Raw genomic sequence first — 20,973 nt, forward strand, 5'->3', positions numbered from 1 at the left:
GTTTTTCACAGTTTATTTTAAACTGGCCAAATTTCACTCTAAAACCACAAATTATATTATGTAAAATTTGGATAGATCATCCCACTTGCAGAGCTTGGGAATGGCTGAGAATTTGACTATGCCATTGCAGAAAGTGTCCCTAGTTCTGCAGTGCAGATCCAGCCTTTAAAAGCAACGAGCACTTGCTCCTGTATGCAGTCCAACACATGACTTGAAATACAACAACCTGATACTGCTCAGAGGAAGGAGATCACACTGAGAATGAAGGTGGATGAAGACCTAGGAGATACACCCAGGACTCCCACATCTTTCTGCATTGCTATCTCCTGTTTGTTTGGAGAATATCAATAGCAAGGAATTGAAGCAGCATTTGCAAAGGAGCTGTGGAGAGGCAGAGAGGACGAAGAAAAGCAATATAAGGCTGCATGTACTAGTGCGCCGAGCAAGGAAGGAACACGAGATACCAACAAGAAAACCAAGTGCTGAAGTATGAATCAATATAAAGTCATATTCTTAATCGTTTCAAGGGTTGGAGGAGCTCCTAACATTTTTTCTCTCTTCCACCTCTGCAGCTATGTGTTTCCACAGCAGCTTCACCCAAGTAAGCCAAGAGAGCTAATATGGTCTTGTCCTTTCTCTTCCCTCCATTGCACACACATTGGTATCTATCTGATCTTGCAGCAAACTCGTGGCTCTACCTAAATTGGTGAAAACCAAAGCTTTTTATGCAGGGTTGCCCACGCAGGCTGTCTTACACGGAGTCAGAGAAGCATCCTTGCCAGCACAGCAGAGCAGGTGGGAATGCCACCTCCAGTAGCTGGCTCCACCAGCTGAGCAACCCAGGTGTCCTGCAGAAGCGGGGAGGAAGAGTGGGCTTGTGGCACACTTAAGGTTTGAGGAAACAAAAAGCACAGGTGATGACCTCTGACAAACATACAGAGAAGAATCCCAGCCCAAAAAGAGAAAAATTAACATCCCAAGCTAAAGGCAAGGTAGGGTTGGAAGCAGAGCAAGGAACTCACAGGAGTCAAATAAAACCAGAAAGGCATTTCAACAGTTGTGTTATCACCTGCAAAAATTGTTAACACACAGCCATATTCAACAGAGAATGAATTGAAAGGGAAATGAATGGGCAATTTATAACATTTTGCAATTCTTTTATCCTGTGCTGCTTAAGCCTTTGTTTACAGAGATAGCTTTCCATTCTGTTCAAAATAATGGAGGAAAGCAACTGCACAGGGAACTCCACAAAAAAGGTTCCTTCATCTCTCAAACAGATGAGAGAACAAGTTACAGGGAGATATGCTTTTACTTGCAATTTAAGTTATTGAAATTCACAGTGCTCTAAATGGCGATTCATCACGCCGTGTGATATAATCACCTACTCCTAGTGCTTTACATCTGAGGCCAAATTTGCTGATCTTTTGCTCAGGGCAGGCCTATAGGCTGGGTGTGCTTCAAAATGCCTGAAGTCTAACCTGAGATTGTGCTCTTGGCAAAGCATCACACTTATGCTGCACATTTCTTCAGCTATGGACAACACACACTTACTTAATTCAGGAGGAGGAGGAAGGCAGCTATTTTTTCCCCAGAAGCTTATCCCGCTCATTTATTATGTCCCTCCAGAGCATATGGCCAGAAGCAAAGACAACTGTTTTTCATAGAGAGCTTAAGGAAAGTAACTTAAGCTCAACCACCTCGTCCTGACAAAGAACGGGCTTAAGTAAATCACAGCATGCGTGTGCCCCACTGCAGCACAGCACCAACACACTTCTCCTCCACAGCACGCTTTATTTTGCAACTTCTGTCACAGCTAGGAGTGAGAAAAGCAGCGCTACAGCAGGTATAATTCACCCAGTCCAGCCCATCAGAGCCAGAGAGCACTGCCAGACGGGTACGGGGCACAAGGAAGACTCACATATCACTTTGGCACGGTTGGGAACTACAAAGAAACAAAGGAATTTCTGTGGAACACGTTAGGTGCCTAGATGATAAATGAAGTCTAAGCTATCGCCCTGTACTCGCCTTACAGGGATATACAAGCACCTCCAGAGAACAATTAATCTCATCCTAAAATACATGTTCAAGACAGGCATGATGAACAGCCTGTTGAAGGTACCATGTTTTCACCCCAGCTCTGAAGGAAAGAGTGATTAGCCGAGGCTTTGACATCTAGTTTTAAAACCTTTAAAGCTGGTAAAGATGAACCTGAGTCTCAGTGGGGAGGAAGAAAGCACACAACAGGCAGTTCAGCTCCCTCCCTCCTCTGACCAGAGGCAGAACATCCCTCCCCATCACCCCTGAAATAGGAAAACATAGTCCAAGCAGAGTCAGCCTCTATTTCTGCCACTGACTACCCACTCACCCACACATACACACTTCGAAGAGGAGAGATGGCAAACACCTCCCACTGTTCCTTGGAAAGCTGCCACCTCCGAACAGGGTGTCCAAGGGGAACACCCCAGAGCCGGGGAGGGAGCTCACGCTCCCCACACCGCAGCATCAATCCAGCCTCACCAGTACTGTGCCAACCAACTTACAGGCACAGACAGTAATTACCAAAATTAACAGCGTGATTTCACTGAGCCCTGCGGTCAGGGCAGCGGCGTTCAGAAACCCCCAAGCACTGTCTTCTTCATCCACAACCACCCTTTGCTGTGCCAGCTCTGTCCTTCACTCTGTGACGCCCAGACAGAGAGAGAGGTGGAAAGCCATTATTTGAGAAGCCTTCCCTGATTACAAGTTTGGCTAATTCGTTCATGAAAATTACATTCATTTCCCAGTTATCCTCAAATACATCAATCCAGTCTGAAAACAGACCGGGCCTGCTGGCACTTAAAATTATATTCCCACTTCACTCTCTTCATTCCACAGAACGTTGTAACAAAGAAATCAGCAGTTTAAAGAGCCTACTGCCCCAGGTTACAGAAGTCTGCTTGTGGATTATTGTCTCTTCCGTTTTGAAAAGCACATGAATTATTAAGGCGAGTCACTAAAATTTCCTGTCTTTCAACAAGGACATTCTAATCATCTGTCAACAAAAATCACAGTTTACTGGGTATCTACTAATAATCTTCTGCTGAGAAAAACATAACTGATGTGTTTCAGAATTACAGGGTGGGGGGGAAAAACAAAACCCTGCCTTCTTGTAATTTCAGACGATCCAGCAGGTTTGGGGTGACAATTAGTGAATATTTAAATGCTTGATATTCATTGGAAATAGTCTGACAGTGATGGCCAAATAATTTCAGGCATGAGAAGAAAAGAAACTCTCAGACTGATGAATAACTGACATTTGACCTGCTGTTCACTTCCTAAGCTGGAAAAAAATGCAATTCATATTGAATTGAAGTTGAAGCTGGCTAAGAAAGCACAGAACACTGTTTCATGTTTCTGCATTGCCTTATTATCTAATGCTCTCTTTATAAAATTATGTTATTCTCTCGTTATGTGTATTGAGGACAGGGGTGAATACCTTGGATGATGCAATTACTGTAATCCATAAATGATACAAAAAATAATTTAAACACTTATAAAACTGTGGCTGAAATTTTGAATTTGAGTAACACAATGTTCATGCAAATTTATAATAAAGCACATGTAACCCTGGCTGTTAAGTATCGAGACCTTCTAATTCTGGGCTTTTTCTGGCACACTTACACTGGCCTGAAGCTGGTGAGGAGTACACTTAATAGAAGGCATTCTCCCCACAAAGGGAACATGAACCACCATTATATGGCTGCACGAACAAACAAAACCAGCCAAAAAAAAAAAAAAATCCCCACCCAGAAGCCTTAAGACACAGACCTCAGCAGAAGTCCTCTCTGAAAATTTGGGTCCTGAGGCACAGAAATTCCCTGCTAAGGCACTACAGCTGAACTCCAGTGGAAGATAAAGAATTGTAGACCAAGACCATTTGGTCTTTATTCTCAGATAAGCTAAGGATGAGGAAGCCTCTCTCTTCTGAGAGAAAAGCAAATTGAAATGAAATGTTTACAACCGATGTGTGCTAAGGATTATACCCTCACCCTGCTTTCTATTAAGAGACTCCTGTTGCTTGAGAAACCAGGTGTTAATCCCTCAAAGCGGATGACATTTTCCAACCCTGCATATTTCACAAAGCTTGAACACATTCAGAGGGAAAGAAAGTTTACATAAGACACAAACCAGATGTTTAATAAACTTGAGTAATTTGACAGGCAAGTATGTTTTGGTCTTTCCAAAAGACAGCCACAAAGAGGCAGCAACTATTTTCTTCCAGACACAATAAAGAGGACTTCGTTTGGTTTTAATTAAGAGAGACCGGATCCTAACCAGAAGAAGAATCCTTACCTCCTGTGATATACTTTGATCTCACCTTTGATGCTAATGGGAAGGAAACAACTCTGACTTTCCATTTAGCATCAGTAGTGTCATTCCAGTCACATCAGTGTCATTCACCCAGAGAGTAGGATACGATGAGTGACAAGCATCATGTCAGTCATGGTTAAACTTGGTCTGAGTCACCGAATCATCCCAGCAATCTAACATGAGAATCAATCATGTCTTCAGCATTACCTACAAAGGAGCAACACTGACTCTTTCTGCTTAGGAATAGTTTTAAGCAGATTACTTCTGGCACTGGAAACAACTATAAAAGTAACTAAGAATAAAAATGATATAAACAGTAAGCATGAAACGGTTGTTTTCCCCAGAAGAAGTAGATGCAACCATCAGCTACTTTTACTGTTCCTTAAAAACTGCATTTCTTTTTTGCCTAAACTGGTTTGAATCTATGGGGGAGACCATATTAAAACAAATGTATGGAAATCCAGAAGTCTTACTGTGGTTTTATGGAATCAATCCCATTCTCATCCAACTAACTTGGATGAGACTGGTAGAAACAAAACCAGAGCAAAACCAAGAGTCCACCTCCACTCTCCCTTGTATAATACACAACTTCTATTTGGCAGTGTTGGGTTTCACAAGACAGCCTTTCAAAATGCCCAAGATCTGTCTATATATTATAATCATTATGTGTACAAGGGTAAAAAAAAAATATTCTTCCTCCTTCCCATTAGTCATTTTAGCTAAAGCTGTTGTCCTCTTACCTAGCAGAAAGGGACCATACTTGCCCATTCTATCATGTAGTCATAACTCAGCCAAACACTAGCTGAGACAGACTGCTGTATTTTGGACCTCTGTGGTCTTCACTTCGCACATCTAACTAATTTTTCAGTAAATACAGCCAAAGTAGAAATTAGACACAAAATGCAAGAGGCAAAAAACCTATTCCACACTTGCATGCAACCCCTCCGTAAAGCTAACACCGCGACCAACAGCTGCAAGTGCTGAACGATTGTGAACTTTCAACTCGTGGCCTGATTTTCAGGCACTAATCATCTACAACTGCAGCTGAAGCCAACTCTTGTCTAAGAGTTCATAACAGACTCAAGCTAAAGGTACAGGAATTTAGTCACAGAAAGCTGAATAACTTAAAAAGGGAGAGGATATTCTATATAATTCATCTTCTCATGGCAGAATAGACAAAAATGTGCTCAAAAAGACAACTGTTGAATTTTACTTTCTTTTTTATGTTAAAGGCAGTAAATATGAAGTAATTTATATTATTTTTTTTTGTGAAAGCAGCAGTGCCTACCTTTCCCCTGCCTGCCTCCCCCCTCCCTCCCCCAGCATCTGTATTTGTTTGAAAAAAGAGTCATGCAACCAGCTAACTGGATGTAAAAGATCCAGCATTATCTATTCAAGCTTTCACTGGCTTTTTGGAATATAGGAATGTCTGGAAATTCTGCAATGAAATACTGTTTATGAACAGCAAACAGCATGTAAGATTTTTTTTTACATACCCTTCCTTTTACCATACTTCATTTCCAAAGACTGATGAAAAGGCCTTCATTGTGGTTTCTGTTTTTCAAGTCTCCCATACAAACTCTTTCCATATACTTTATGATTTTTTTCCTGGCAAAAAACATATCATTTACAGGCTCATATGAAGCCATGTGGATATCTTTCCTGTTTTTTTTTTATTTTTTTTTTTATTTTTTTGGCTTCTGAGAAGCTAATACAATGAGCCGGACATGGTTTGATTATATAGCACCAAAGCCCTAACACCAAAAGAATTAGCTTTCCTTTAGAAGGAGAAATGACACCAGTTACTTCACTTTAAACCAGCCCAAAGAGCAGCAACACCTGGAGGGGTGGGAATGGAAGTAGGTCACGTTTTCTCCTGTTCCATTATATATACAGAACAGACATAGAAATCTGAAGGACTTTTCTCTAATAAAAACAAGTTGTTTGCATACGATGGGTGAAAGGGGATTGCCTAGGTGCAAGGGTATTGAATCTCGCTTCCTGGAAGATAATTTAAACAAAAAGAAAAACCCAAACTAATCCCAACTAACAAAAAAAAAAAACCAAAAACACGACCAAAAAAACCTCCCAAACACAACACAACCCCAGAACAAAACAAAAACTAACCCAAGAAAAATACCACACGGATAAGATCTTTTCCCAGTTTTAGCTAATGCATGTTTCACCACTAATTTAGCTAGTGGTGAACATACAACAAAAGAAATTGTAGGAGTAGCAAGGAAGGAGGACTAGACAGATGGATAGTCCCAACTATTTCACTGCTTCCCCCAAATTCAGGAAGAAGTAGCACCAGTATGTGTTTCTATTTTTACACAGACTTCACAAGCAAATAATAAATTGGCATGACTTCAGCTTCATACCTTCCTACAAGGCCCATTTGCTAAGAGAGAAAAAGATGATCCAGCAAAATTCCTAAAACTGTAGGAAGCACAAAACCTTCTCAGCTTAGACTTGCGTCATATTTGGAAGGTTATTTTCCTAACCATGGCAGTTCAAATTTTGGAAAGAGTAGTTCAGACCTTCAACCATGCAAAAAGCCTCTATTTCTCCACTGAAAAGCAAGCCCACAGATATGCTTTAGGCATGTACGTTTAACATCCTCTGCCCACAGCCACGCTTGCTGCTCCTAAAATATTTTATTGGAAAGGTGTCACTTTCTTTTTCTGTGTGTACTGCACCGCAGTGGCTAAAAACAGAAAGCTTGTAAATGGGAACATGGGTTTTCCAACATGAATAAACATCTCAATGTATTAAAAAAATTTCAGTTTTCTGAGATGGGACTAAAAAATGAATGTCTTTTAGAGCAGACTGAAAACAATGTGTATTGCTCCATTTGACTATGCATATCTTAAAGAGAAAAGGCTTTAGGAATCAGCTCCAAGAGACTTTATAATCTAAGCATCCTGCAAATTTCACCAAGATTTGACTTGAAAACCACTTGGACTTTCCTTGAATAGAGGTTGCTATGAAATAAAAGCCTCAGAAAATCATATTGAAGTGATCTGAACAGAGAGTTGTTTACACACCCAGGCCTTCCAGGGTTTGCTGAAGTTTAAAAACAAAAAGTAATGTTGATGTCTTCTAATATTGAAGATGGAAAAAAATACTGTTTTCTCAAACTCCCAGAAGCAAAGCTGGAGTTATCCAGTATCCACATGTTACTTATGTTTGGTTCTAAACAATTTAATGAAAAGGACCTGATCTCAAAATGGATCCTACTAAGTGTTTGTTAAGTAGAACTACTAACTCTTATACATTGCACATTATTTCGAAAGTATGGTGATGTAGCATCTGTGGAGGCAAAAAAAAAAGGTTGTCTCCAAGATAATAGGGATATTTGTACCATATAAGATAAGCAGCACGACTTTCATTAGCATTTGATAATTTAACTACACTTTTGAACAGTGATGATTACCTTAAGACTGATAATTCTAGCCTGTTTGCTATGGATATTTGAGAGGCAATCTGAAGGGCACAAAAGCATAACAAGTTTCTGTAGATACCAGGCTTTTATTTGATGACAGTTCAGTTCACACATACCTGCCTGTCCAGAGAATTTACTTTCTACTGTGACAAAATCTGAGACTGAACACACAGTTGTAGTTGGGTCACAACCAACAGCAGAGAGCAAACCCAAAAGCATGTGCGTGCACACACACAAAACAGGACAAACCAAACCTTATAAACAGGTAAAAAAAAAAAAAAATTAAACAAGTATTTTCCTACTCAGAATTTCTTCATCTTTAATACAGAGATAACAGTTTTTCAGTGACCAAAAGCACTTTTACAGAGCAGTATATGTGCAAGATCTATGTACATCACTCGTAACTCCCCATTTCACAGAAGGGAAAACTGAGCCGATGCAGGCATGGAAGTTACCATAGCTACATAAAATGCAAGTAACAAGGATGAAATTTGAACTCAGGTTTCCAGTTTCCCATTCACTGAACCCTAAGGACTTTCAAAAATACACATTCCAGTACCCTTTCATAACAGCAACAGTGTTCAACAATCTTCCATGCTAATACTGAAGCAGGGCATGTTAAAATCATTAGTGGTTACTAACAGCTAGATAGTGTAAGACAGAATCAGTCTTCGTATCAAAACTAATTCAAACTAATTCTTCTGATCACACACACTCAAAAGCAGTAGTCACTCTGTTTCCTTGGCAAGTACAGACCTAGATTAATTTCAATGAGGTACAGAGAAACTTGAGATGAGATTGCTTTGATTCTTTCCTTGCACTCAACGTGTGACAGAGCACTTGGTGCCTCTCAGAGTGATAGAAATTAGTGAAAACTTTGATGATTTCAAGTTACTGTCCTAAGGACTTGCCAAAGGAAAAGAAAAAAATATCTGTATAGATCTATGGTTTACTGGATCAAGAGAAAACAGTACCAAGGAAATATATCAACTGTTCAGAAAGCAGAGGAAACTACTGATGTAATATTTGAAGAAAAACAAAAAAAACCCCAAAACAAACTGCCAAGGACTTTTCACCTCTTCTGAAACTGTTCAAACAGAAACAGAATAATAACTGTAATTTACAGTTCACTTCACTGTTTAATGTTATTCTATTGCACCATCATCTATTTAATGCTGATATAACAACCATTTTCTCCGCAACATGAATTCATTAGCCAAAGAATCACAGTTGAAATAAAAAGAGAACTGTTTGAAAACACGCGCTTTCAGAAATGCGTGAATAATCTTTAGCCACCCCAATCTCCACGTCCTTACCGGAACATCAAAAGTTTCTTGTGTGTCATCCAGCATCTGAATTTTGATGGAGACGAGTTTTCCTGGAGGTGTCATAGGTGGTTTCTGTCCATGCTCCAAGGTACTGATCCCAGCATTTTCCTGAGCTCCTAACCGGGATCCTGCTGTTGGTCTCTGCTCTGTTTCACCCATGTTTAGGGAAACACGTTTCTTATATCTGATAAAAGAATAAGGGAAAAGAAGACCATATCAGTTATAAATAAGACGTTTTGCACATAAGCATGATGGTATATATACTTGCAGCTAATTAACCATATAACCATTAACACAAAGTAATAAACACTATGAGTTGCATTTATTTTTAATGTCTCATACAACGATGAGAAAACCAGGCAAACTTTATAGTTTCCAAAATACACAGGCTGATCACTTGCTGAGGGTAAGGCTGATAGACTGGCTACAGGACTGCACAATGGGGAAATATTCCTTTTCTCCTGGAAAAGGAAACTAGAACACATTGCAAACAGAGCACAACACTGTCCAGATTTTAGTGAATTATGCTAATTTTTACATATTTACAAATCAGGCTGTTATCAGCCACAGACAGGTCTTCCAAAAGAGGGACAAAAGGTGAGGAGAGCAGGTGGGACAACTCACCACTTGCAGACCATCATTCCCTCCTGGCTACATTAGCATTTTTTTCCTCTCAGCCTCTCTGGCCCTTTGCAGCTGCCCCCTTGCTTAAGGGTCTGTGAAGCAGGAAAGCCAGAGGGGTAAAAGACAACCTCAATTACATGGCCTAAATATTTTGTTTCCTTGGGGACCAGAGCTGCAACCTGGAGCTTGGCCCGATCATAGAATCATCTAGGTTGGAAGGGACCTTCAAGATCATCTAGTCCAACCATCAACTTCTGACAAAAAAAAACCAAACAAAAAAACCCAACCAAAACAAACAAAAAACCCCACATCACTAAACCATGTCCTGCAGCACCATGTCAACCCATCTTTTGAACACTGCCAGGGATGGTGACTCAACCACTTCCCTGGGAAGCCCATTCCAATGCTTGATAACCCTTTCAGTGTAAAAATTTTTCCTAATATCCAATATGAGCCTCCCCTGGTGCAACTTGAGGCCGTTTCCTCTGGTCCTGCCGCCTGTGACTTGGGACAGGAGACCAATCCCTGGCTCTCTACACCCTCCTTTCAGGTAGATGTAGAGAGTGATAAGGTCTCCCCTCAGCCTCCTGTTCTCCAGATTGAACACCCCCAGCTCCCTCAGCCTCTCCTCATAAGACTTGTGCTCCAGACCCCTCACCAGCTTCATTGCCCTTCTGTCCCCACTGATGGGCCAAGGACTCTGAGGACGTGCTACTGGGAAGTACAGAAGAAACTAGAGCAAATACACTGGTTGGGAAAAGCAAGGGAAATCTGATTTCCCACAGAGGGGAACACCCCAAGGAACACACCTTCCTCACTATGTCACTACGCAGGCTACACCTGCACCACTCACTCAAAGTGGATGTCTTGCTTCGTATCCATGGAAAGGCATCTCAGAAATTGGCTTGCTAATTTTGTTGCCATGCAAGCTTTCGCACCACATTAACACAGCACATTTCTGCTAAATAATTATTCTGTCCTAAAAAGGGAGCAGAGCTACAACAGTGATTCATTGTGATTTTTCATTAACTGGCACAACTTTCAACCTCCTTTTTTTAATTCAAGGACCATTAGTTTTACTTGTCAAACATTACACATCATGCTAGAATTTTATTTCACGTTTCCCCCCGCCTGCCTTTTGACACTTTAGCTGGGTTTCTGATGAAACCTGCTGCTACTGTCTATTTATCTTTCTTGGTAATTGCATTTCCATTCCGCATGACTTTTATATGCTGATCAATGACCATTAAAAAAACATGTAGCAACACAGATGAATGGAAGTGTAACTTTCCAGCTGAACAGAGGCACAAGGGCAGTACTGCCAATCATTGGCTGGCTTTCACTCTGAGGTTACAAATATTGAGAAGCCTATGGCAAAAATATGAAGCACAAGATAGCCTATATATTAGTGAACGCATCACCAGTTCCATAGTATACTACAAAGAACAGTCCCATATAATAAGATACTGCTTCCCCCTGTAAGGACAGAATAAAACCAGTCCTGTCTTCGGCAGGATATACTATTTATTACACATTAGTCTTCTGTGTCCTGACTAATTTGTTCCCACAGATTTATTTTTTTACACAGCAAGTGGCCTGGAGTAAAAATTTTTAAAACAGCACTTTTGATAAAAGGGAAAAAAAAAAGAAAAAAAAAAGAGACGTGTTAGCTGAGAATGAAGGGAATGAAAAATCAGGGATCCTGCACTTCCACATATCAGCCCAACAGGCATAAGTGAAGGAGAACAAAAAAAATGCAAGCCAACTTTTGCAATGAACCAGCACTGCCCTACCCAACCGAACAGGCTTGGAGATAGTAGTGAAAACTATCCAACCGTATGCCAAACACTACTGAGAGGCAATTTTTTCCTCAATTGGCTCTCTATATCTCAAATGTAAAAGGAATATTTTAAAATAACAAAATAAATTTAATTGAATTAAATTAAAATCTTTTTATGAGACAAGAAGTGCCAACAAGAAAGCTGTAGTTGGAAGCAGGAATTCCAGAAGACGACACCAAGCTCTGTATAGCAAGAGTCCAAGCCTATCTACAAATAAATCTGTTTTTTATGCACGTGAAGTACACAGCAACATTTAAGATGTGCCACTGCACACAAGAATACTGGTATGTGTCCTTATTAATTCAAAAGCTGTTTTAGAAGCTCTTCTGAAGTCACCATATACCAAAGACAGCACCTACACAGCAAAAAGGACCTCCACAATTGCTGTTTTTCTACAGCAATTTTTTGCTGTCATTTAAAGTAGATGAAGAAGAGATCTGTTCCTTCCATTAAATCCTAAGCATAAGAATCAATCCAGTCAGTTCAAGTGATACCATTAAATCATCAATGCCAGGACATATTACAGAGCTGGAATTGTTCCTTAAGTGTTCTTCTGACTAGACGTTCTAGTGGACCACACACATATTCAGGCCAGTAAACTTAGTGAAACAAGGAAAAAAGACCCAAATTTAGGAGCCAAAAACATCATGGAGGAAAGGTATACGCCAAACCACTCCATATATACAGCTGAGAGGTTTATTATTATTAACAGTTAGTAATATAGAAATTCTTGTAATATGTATATATTGAACCATTCAGTTACCACACATGCTTCCCTTTGGAAACAAAGATCCAAGAAGTATCGACCACCCTGATTACACACATCTGCTACTGACAAAATTAAAAGCAGACCTTTCCTTTTTTAATCTGTATGTATATCTAAACATCAGCATGCTACTTTGGACATTATTTAAGGTTTTTTTCCATATTTTTTCCACTAGTCTTACTATGGTGCTGGCATAACATCAGCATAATATCTTTATTATGCCTTTATATAAAGAGGCCTTAAAGACTTGCAATTACCCTCTCTAAAATAATGTCGTGCATCAGTCAAGCTGCATACCTTTCTCTAAATCACTTTAATCTCCAAGACAGCAAAGTAAGGTCACAGAATGTAACAGAAGAGCATTAAGCAAATATTGAACAAACCTGGGGGAATTAGGATACCTAACATCTGTCATGGAGACGGATCAAGTTTGGATAGAGGATGGAGAATTTTAAAGACAATCAAGCAGAAAGATGACATTGATGAACTGGGGAGGGTGTTAATGGAAAAGAAAAAGCAGTGGCCAACAGGCTCAAAAAATTGCAATAAGCCACTGTCAGAAACGTGAGCGGAGCTCATGGTGGAAGAGATGCTAATCTGACCTGTTAACTACTCTGCTCTTCTAGATCAGACCATGAGGTTTGGACATCTGATGCAAGAGGTTTCCGAAGCCTGAAGACTCCCGTTGTAGGAGGAGATGGTACCAGGTATCTACGCCTTTTCCACTCCTTTTGTTTTACTTAAACACATTTTCACAGCACAACACAGAGGGCAGCAGGCTGTTTGCTATTCTCCTTTCAAAGGTGGGGAAGCCTGAGGCGCAGCAGGGTGATGGGACTGGCCTGTAAAGCCACCGAGCAGACCAGCCATGGAGCTAAACTGCAGCCAAGGCCCCTCAGATGCTGGCCCAACGTTGCCTCCCAGACCATATGGCAATGAAATATTTGAAAGAGATGAAAGTTATCAATATAATACCAGATGAGACAACTCAAACTGGCTTATAAACTGTCACCAAGAACTAGGAAGGCGCCAGAGAACTAGAAAGGAACAAATTCAATCCAGATCTTTCAAAGGGTAAGGGAAGTGAAGCAGCAAGAAGAAAGAGGGGCAATCCAGGCAAACTGCTCACACATGCTTGTAACTCTCAGCTTCTTGTAAAACTTTTGGAAAGCCTCAGCTGCGGAGAGGACTACAGTGAATACTGATAGCTAACACTCCTGTCAAGTACTCATCTTCAGTTCCAAGCACCTTCGTATTTGCAGAAAAAACATCAAACTTGAAAAAATGAGAAAGTTTAAATAGTCATAAGAACTAAATTCTAAGGAAAGCCAGGATAATATGCACAGGTCACACATGGAGGAGGCCTCAGGAGACAGCAGCTGTGACAAATCTAAGCATGCAGGTGAAGATGCTACCTCTCTCCAAGGTACAGTCCACCAGGCATTAATGCTCCAGAGCAGAGGGAGCAGGACGTGTCTGCACTTCAGCCGCCCCACCGCTGAGGCTCATTTATCAACCAAGTCCCCTTCTCGTACGATGTGCTGATCCTTCATATTTCCTTTTCCCTCCCCATGGACAACAGCAAAGTAGGTGCAAATGTGTAGCCCTGCCAAAAGCACATAGCAGACCTGTAAACTTTCAGTAAGGGCAAGTTCTATACCTGCAGCATAAATTCTCAATGAAGCTACATTTTCGTTAATATACCAGAATTACCGTAAACATGAAATAAGAGAGCAAGTTTCTTGAAACCACATTAAGAAAATGATAATAAAACACTATAACAAGGCAAGAGGACCAGGAAGACCGAAACTGAATTTAGTGTAAAATGATGGGGAGCAGACAGAGGGCCAATACAGCTCAGGTTTTTTTCATTTTGGGAAACGTTATTCCAGCTAGTTTCTGCAAGCCCATGGCAGACTTGTACAAAGCAAATATGGCGATTACAAAAACTTAAGCTATTCATCCAAATAAAACTAGTAAGATTTCTTCTCTAAAAAATACAGTTTGGGAAGTTAGGACAAATCAGTGCCAAAGAAAGAAGCCAACCTCAGTACGTGCTCAGCAGAGAGCTGGTGCACACCAGGGGCAGCAGTGGTGACAGGCAGCCCGCGAGGCAGCAGACACCATACACTTGGCTAGTGGCAGCAGCAATAAACGGCAAATTTTCATGTCTTGCTAAATGAAAAGACTGGATTCAGCCCTGTTTCAGGCACTAAATCTGTTTCTTGAGCAGGAGTCACCAGGCACGACACGGGACAGCTGCGTGGGAATACCTAGAGGTGACAGACTTATCCTTTTCACAAATGCAAATAATTTGGAGAAGGAGCAGAGAAAGGGGGATTTTTTTGAAAGCTTTGAAGTCGTCATTGTCTTATGAGTCTTTGGCAGTTTCTCATGGGAGAATATCAAACTTTTCTTGGAAAATCTTCTCTTTAAAGTCTGATTTTCTTAAGGAACTATCAAAACCCACAAACTCGTGCTTCACGTTGTTTACAGAATCTCATACACCCTTGAAATGACATGAAGGTCCTTACAAAGAAAAATACACATTAGAAATCTGACATAAATCCAGAAACTTCTCATTAGGCTAATGGACCAGCATTTTTGTGGAAGCAAAGAAATGTGACACCTAAAGCTCCTAATAGCAAAATAGCTCAAGCTTGAAGGGCAGTAGCACAGACACAGGTGCTGGGTGTCTGCTTTCCTGCTTGCACCCAGCATTAGGCTATCTTCTCAGATTTAAAGAAAAAGAAAAAGCATTGTAAAAACATTGTAAATGATGGCTGTTTCATGAAGTCAGAAGTAGGGAGGCTCTAGGTGAGGTATGGTCAAGATGGTGAACATTCTAATCCCCTGCAGAATCAGTGGAGAACAGGATGGAGGAAGACCTCCTGAACTGGGCTTAATTTCTAAACATAGAGTTACTTTTTCTTATTCCTATCCCTATCGACACAGAAAATTAACCTCTTAAAGGCTGCCTGCCCAAGAAAACACCACAGCTGTCTACCTTCTGCAACTGGGTACTCCAGCGTGCTGCAGACTTTCTAAGATTTGCATTTGCTGCAATAAGAAATGCTTTCAAGTTAAAGTAGGGTATCCATAATAGAATAAAATATTCTGACATGAAAATAAAAATAGCCCACAAAATTGTCCATCCTGGTCAGACTATGAAAACCTCTAAATCACGCTGTCTTATCCCTTGACTCAGTCTCTATGATATGGTCATGTAGATGGACAGACCTGAATATTCAGATTTGAAGAGCAATCCAGTATACTTCATTGTTAACATCAGACTAGGTAGAGTATGAAACCAATGACAAATTCAGGGATCTAAGCAGTAACATACAGTTGTAGAAACTCAAACTAGTCAGTACACCGATAACGTAGCCTGCAATCCAGAATAATGGATGTTTACGTATGTAGAGGACAAAAAAACCCCACCTCCCACATGCTTATCCATACAGCATTCAGAGTGCCCGCATTCATTACTGCTTCTACCTTCAGGGCCATTCAGCTTCCAACTGGAGCTCATTTATCTTCATTGCATTCAGGTCCTAAAGCTGTTTGCAATTCTGTGGCGCTAGCAGCTGTCCCAGATTCCAAATCTTCTGCCAGATGTCAGCAAAGAGCAGTCCCATCCCGCACAAATCTGATGTATGCTGTCTTTTTTTTCCTCAACCACACACCTGTCAGTAGATCTATCAACAAGTGCAGTAATAGATTTCTGTGTGCCTTTGCAATTGCCTCTGTGTAAAACCTCATCTCTTAAGCATAAATACAGATTGTTCTGTGAATCGAACCGGCCTCGTCTACAAATATATATTTTTTTAAAACCCACAAAATTAAAATTACTTCTGATGACTGGCAATGATATTAAACAAGACAGTAAACATACTGATTGGCTCTGTGCTGTGTTTTATGGACAACCTTGCATTAGAAACTTATTGCAGGCAAGGAACGTGTCTTCTTCTTCCCTGCACCTCACACAGGCAAGCAAAGCCATCGCATGTAAGTGAGCAATTAAGTAAGTGAAGCCTTCACATGCTCAGCCTCTCAAAGGAACCCCTCAGAAAGCCCTTCATATACGTTTGTAACCATTTCCCAACTTTTATGAACTTGTCTTCACTATTTATTCTTCACTAACCCCTTCGTGGTACCCTTGTACCACGATCAACACTCTTTACTTGAATCAGAAATCCCAATATCCTATTCAAGCCAACACAGCAAATTCTAAAGTTTTTTCTTCGGATTTTGAATCAGTCAACTTGAAGGCACTGTACAAACAGGTAATTCTGGCTATTCCTGGAAGGAAAATTAGTGTCTAATCTGCTAAACCAAAGGGGTGATTAGCTCCAACTGCTCAGTTAGTGACTCTCCCCCAACAATTATGTTTTCCCTTCAAATCCAAAGGCACAGTCTGAGCAAAATGGGGAGCTCCTGGAGCCATGAATCCCTTAATAGCCCAGAGGGAGATATTTCTACACAAATGCTTCATTTGTTATTAGACACTTTAGAATTTGAATTTAATATTGCCCGCTTGCTTTGTATTTATTGTATCGCCATTTAACTACCATGTATGTGTTTATAACTTAGATGTACGTGAAGTTCAACACCGCTTTTCTTTGAAAATACTTTCCTTCCACTTTCCCAGTTGAACAGACCACATCTTTTCTACAAAATTTCCGCCTTATCTTGGGGCAGAGGAAGGATAATTCTTCTTTCCTGTGAAACTCACAACCTGCTTTCTGAGATGTTTTTCAACCTGTTTTCAAGAGTGACTACATAAGAAAGGAAGCTTAGGAAGAAGTTGCAAGCGACTGATATTACGTATTTGCATTCAATTTCATTGACACCCCTTCCATTTTGCATAACCTGTTTGGGCCAACTCTGTCATTAAGCCTTATGAAAAAGTAAAACTCAACATGCTTGCACAAGTGATAAAATGCAATTTTTAAAAAAAATCCATGAGAAAAAAAAAAAGGATTAAAGAGTGCATGAAATACATGTTTAAGTCACCCAGCTAGTCCTTTACTGATGATAAAATGTGTTGCAGAAGTGACAAAATACATGCTATCATTTTATAAAGACCTAAAGCATTTTAAAGCTGAGATATAAAAGCATCATCATGTGGACAAAAAGCTATTTCACATTATGGACAGAAAGACACTGGAAGATTTATTGCCACATGGTAAATGCTAGGAACATATAAAGAGAGTTTAAGAAAACCTCTCTTTCTTATGTTTCCAGCCAGCACAGAGCTTCTTGATCAACCGAGTCATCACCTAAGCCCAGAGTTCGTCACTAGAAAACGCAAGCAAAGTGGGTAAGAACTTAAAGCAGTTTGGTGGTTCAATAGTAGTACAAATCACTCCTGAAGCCATTAAAAGCATTTTTCAAAACCCTTTCATGCCATCACTCTGCATAAATAAAGCTGTTGCACCAGCTGGAGTGCTCTGGGCTCATTCACCCATACAACACCTCATGTGAAAGCCAAGCTGAATGTGCTTACAGTAGAAGAAAGTAATCTGATTTACTTCCAGATTTAACAGAATTCTGAAAGGGATCCAACAACTCATAGCCAGCCTCAAGCATAACGTAGACGTTTTCCATGAAATAAAAACATGTCAAAAGAATAAATAACACGCTACATTAATACTACTGTTCAGCAGTTGGGGGAAAATCTGATACAGTCCTGTTTTTGAGAAATAAAACAGCTCAGGGGAAATACTATTTCTCTGAACCAAGTATGAGCATATAGTAGAGGTATTCACACTGCCCAAATGCAAGCTGGCTCCTCCGGAGAGCTGTTAAGCACCAGAGCCTAATTCAGGTGTTCAGCGGCCCTTCACAGGAGCTTCTGCCTTCCTTGAGCACGTAGAGCCTAGCAGAAGACTAAAATGCAGCAGTCGGTGTGCCAAGACCCCTTTTCTCTCTCCTGTTGAGACAGATCAGATACAGTTTGTTGAGTTGATGGTGTATTGCACAAGTACGGAGCAGAAGCTCATGAGTTTGCCACCACATACCCACAAAAGGGGCACCCTTATGGCCCAGTGGCTCGAAACCACAGAGGACAACAACATCAGTGTTCAGCACAATGCACCCGGGGAAAATGCCTATCCAAACATGTTAAATTGAAGCCATAATGGCCTTGACTACTTTCCTTTTTGCCCAAGGCTTGTGATCAGACTCCCACAAAATTATTAGATAGGTCTTCCACCAGGAAAAGTGTATTTATGGTCACAGTTGCATGCTGAGTATACAACCCACTATAAAACCAGAAAAAATTCCTGCAGGCTTTAAATATTTAAACATCTGTTCCAAAAAGAAACTTTTTTATAAGTTTGTAAAACTGTTCAATATATTTGAATATACAATGATTTTTTAAATGTAATTAAATCTTTCAACAGAAGCCTTTACTATGCTTGACCAAGGAAATACCACACCAGGTAATGACACAGTTTCCAGTAAGGAACACTCATACCACCGAGAAAAAAAAAAATGCTTTATGTGCTGATGTTTAGAAAACAAGTGAATAGGTTGCTTGCCATCCTGGTGGAGATCTAACAGGTTATGAGGCATGACTGAATAATATCCGGATTCAAATATCCTATGGTGGTTTAATCTTTTAAGGTCCCTTCCAATCTAAACAGTTCTATGATTCTTCCTTCAAAAATGATTTTAAAAATTATAGCAAAACTTTCAAACTTGCTTAGGTTGCTATCTCACTTCCCCTTGTGCAAATACTTGAACCCCTAAGAGATCTCAGGAGAAACTCTACCTGTGCTGACGCAGCCTAGACACTGTTTGCCCATTTTAATGACAGCCCTCCCAATTTTTCAAGGTACAGTACTTCTCTGTCTTAAGATACCTGATAAAGCTGCATTTATTCTGTGAACAGCTGTCAGAGACACTGTGAGACAGAGATAGAGGTATATTGCTGCCACAGGTAAGTCCTCATTTTATGTCTGGCTAAAACGTAAGTATTGTATATGCTGCGTGAAGACAGACTAGGGTTGGTTTTCATAGAAGATAACTTCAGACCGAAAAAAGCTCTGTTCGCTGCTGTTGTGCTGCAAAACAAACTGCTTTTCCCACTGTAAGCTACTTCACAATGAAAAGTGGCATAAGTTACTCCGAAGCACAGCGCTATTATTGCAAGTTTTAGAAGCTGTACCTTGCGAAGGGCCACCAGCTCTTCATCAACAAACCTGTTTCAGCACAGATTACATCCCTGTGGATTCTGTTACATTTCAAAACTAATTACTCACTTCCTTAGAAGTGTGAAAAAGCATTATCCGTGAAATCTGGACTTTTTACTATGGAAGGGGACAGCAGAAAGCGTTGGTTCTCTTGTTCTGTTCTCCTTCTTGCAGCACTGGTAGGGAGAGAATGCAAAAATACCGCCCGAGCACCCCAACAGTGTGCACCGATCTCCTCGAAATACCATTAGAAGTAACACTCTAAAGCATTTTACAGTAAATGTAAAGTTTTTACATTTTTACCATCCGAGCAGGACGGAGAGACATAAGACTCAGATCCCTTTGTTAAAATTAAGGCATCAAGTGGTAGACGTCGTCAGCCAAAGATCAGCAGAAAGAGGGACATGGTAAATAATGCATTTCAGATCTTTCAAAGTGAATGCTGCCTGAAAGATATGGATGGGTTCTCTCACTAAATACACATGGGCTCCCCGTAACACGGCACGGCCGAGCGCACTGCTTCGCCAGACAGACAGGGAGACTGGGTATTAGATTGCTCCTCCCTTGGAGAGCATCCTGTACTCCTCCTACTCCTTTCTTGGCTCCTGAGCATCAAGTAACTTTAGATTATGCTAAACATGGAAAGCAGCTTTAATACCCATATCCGATAGTAGCAGGCAGGATACCCGCGGCAGGCCAAGACCTCTAAAGAGTAAATAACTAGTTTCTCCCAGGAGTTTTCTCCCAACTTTGCATACTTTCCCAACGGCAACCCAATGTCTCCCCACAGAGCAGGTGAGCACGCACCAGACGGGGAGCAGAGGAGCCCGAGACACCTTCCATTTCCATGGATGCCCAAACTGGAGCAGGTCCAGGCCCTGGAGCGGGTCCAGGCCCTGGAGAGGAGGGAGCCCATCTTTCCTGCACTGGCCGTGGCAGGGAGGAAGCGGAAGGCGTGCATCTGGAGCCCAGCGGGGACGGGCACCAGACCCCAGGGAGGCACAGGAGCAGACTGGGACATGGGCCCGAAACAGGAGGGAAAGAGCAAAACGGGCAGGGAAGGGAGCCAGTGCACTAAACAAGGCAGGAAAAGGGAAAAAGGCAACTGCATGTGAGAGAAAAACTGGATGAGGCTGAGTCAAGCAAGGTGTCTGGTCTCTGACAAGGAGTCTGGAAGGGAGGAGAAACTGCAGGTGAAAGAGAATAAGAAGCCAAGAACTGGAGACGAGCTCAAAAAGTCCAAAAGAACCGCCAGGATGGCAAGATAGGTGAGCGAGAGGGAAAAAGCACTCTTCAACAGAGGACTAAGTCCATTTCCGTCCAGAGCTGGGACCTGAAGTCAGAGGTCCTGCTCTCCATGTGCACACCACCACGGGTGCCTCCCCCCTCTCAGGGTGGAGAGTCACACAGGGGAGCACCA

The 20,973-nt window shown here is 41.1% G+C and overlaps 1 protein-coding gene across 4 annotated transcripts in view; it reads right to left on the bottom strand.

Annotated features, from left to right (window-relative positions):
• Positions 1 to 20,973, bottom strand: part of LOC106889264 (FERM, RhoGEF and pleckstrin domain-containing protein 1) — a 208,738-nt gene that overhangs the window by 165,354 nt on the left and 22,411 nt on the right. For 2 of the 4 annotated variants that reach the window (XM_014944110.1, XM_014944107.1), the window contains one exon: positions 9,112 to 9,307. In XM_014944110.1, the coding sequence (XP_014799596.1) occupies positions 9,112 to 9,282 (171 nt within the window). In that variant the 5' untranslated portion in view covers positions 9,283 to 9,307. Of the gene's footprint in view, positions 1 to 9,111; positions 9,308 to 13,769; positions 13,787 to 20,973 lie in introns of those variants that run through there. The other 2 variants (XM_014944109.1, XM_014944108.1) reach the window with 2 other exon arrangements.

Source organism: Calidris pugnax, unplaced genomic scaffold, assembly GCF_001431845.1.
Source record: "Calidris pugnax isolate Ruff unplaced genomic scaffold, ASM143184v1 scaffold69, whole genome shotgun sequence".
Lineage (NCBI taxonomy): Eukaryota > Metazoa > Chordata > Aves > Charadriiformes > Scolopacidae > Calidris > Calidris pugnax.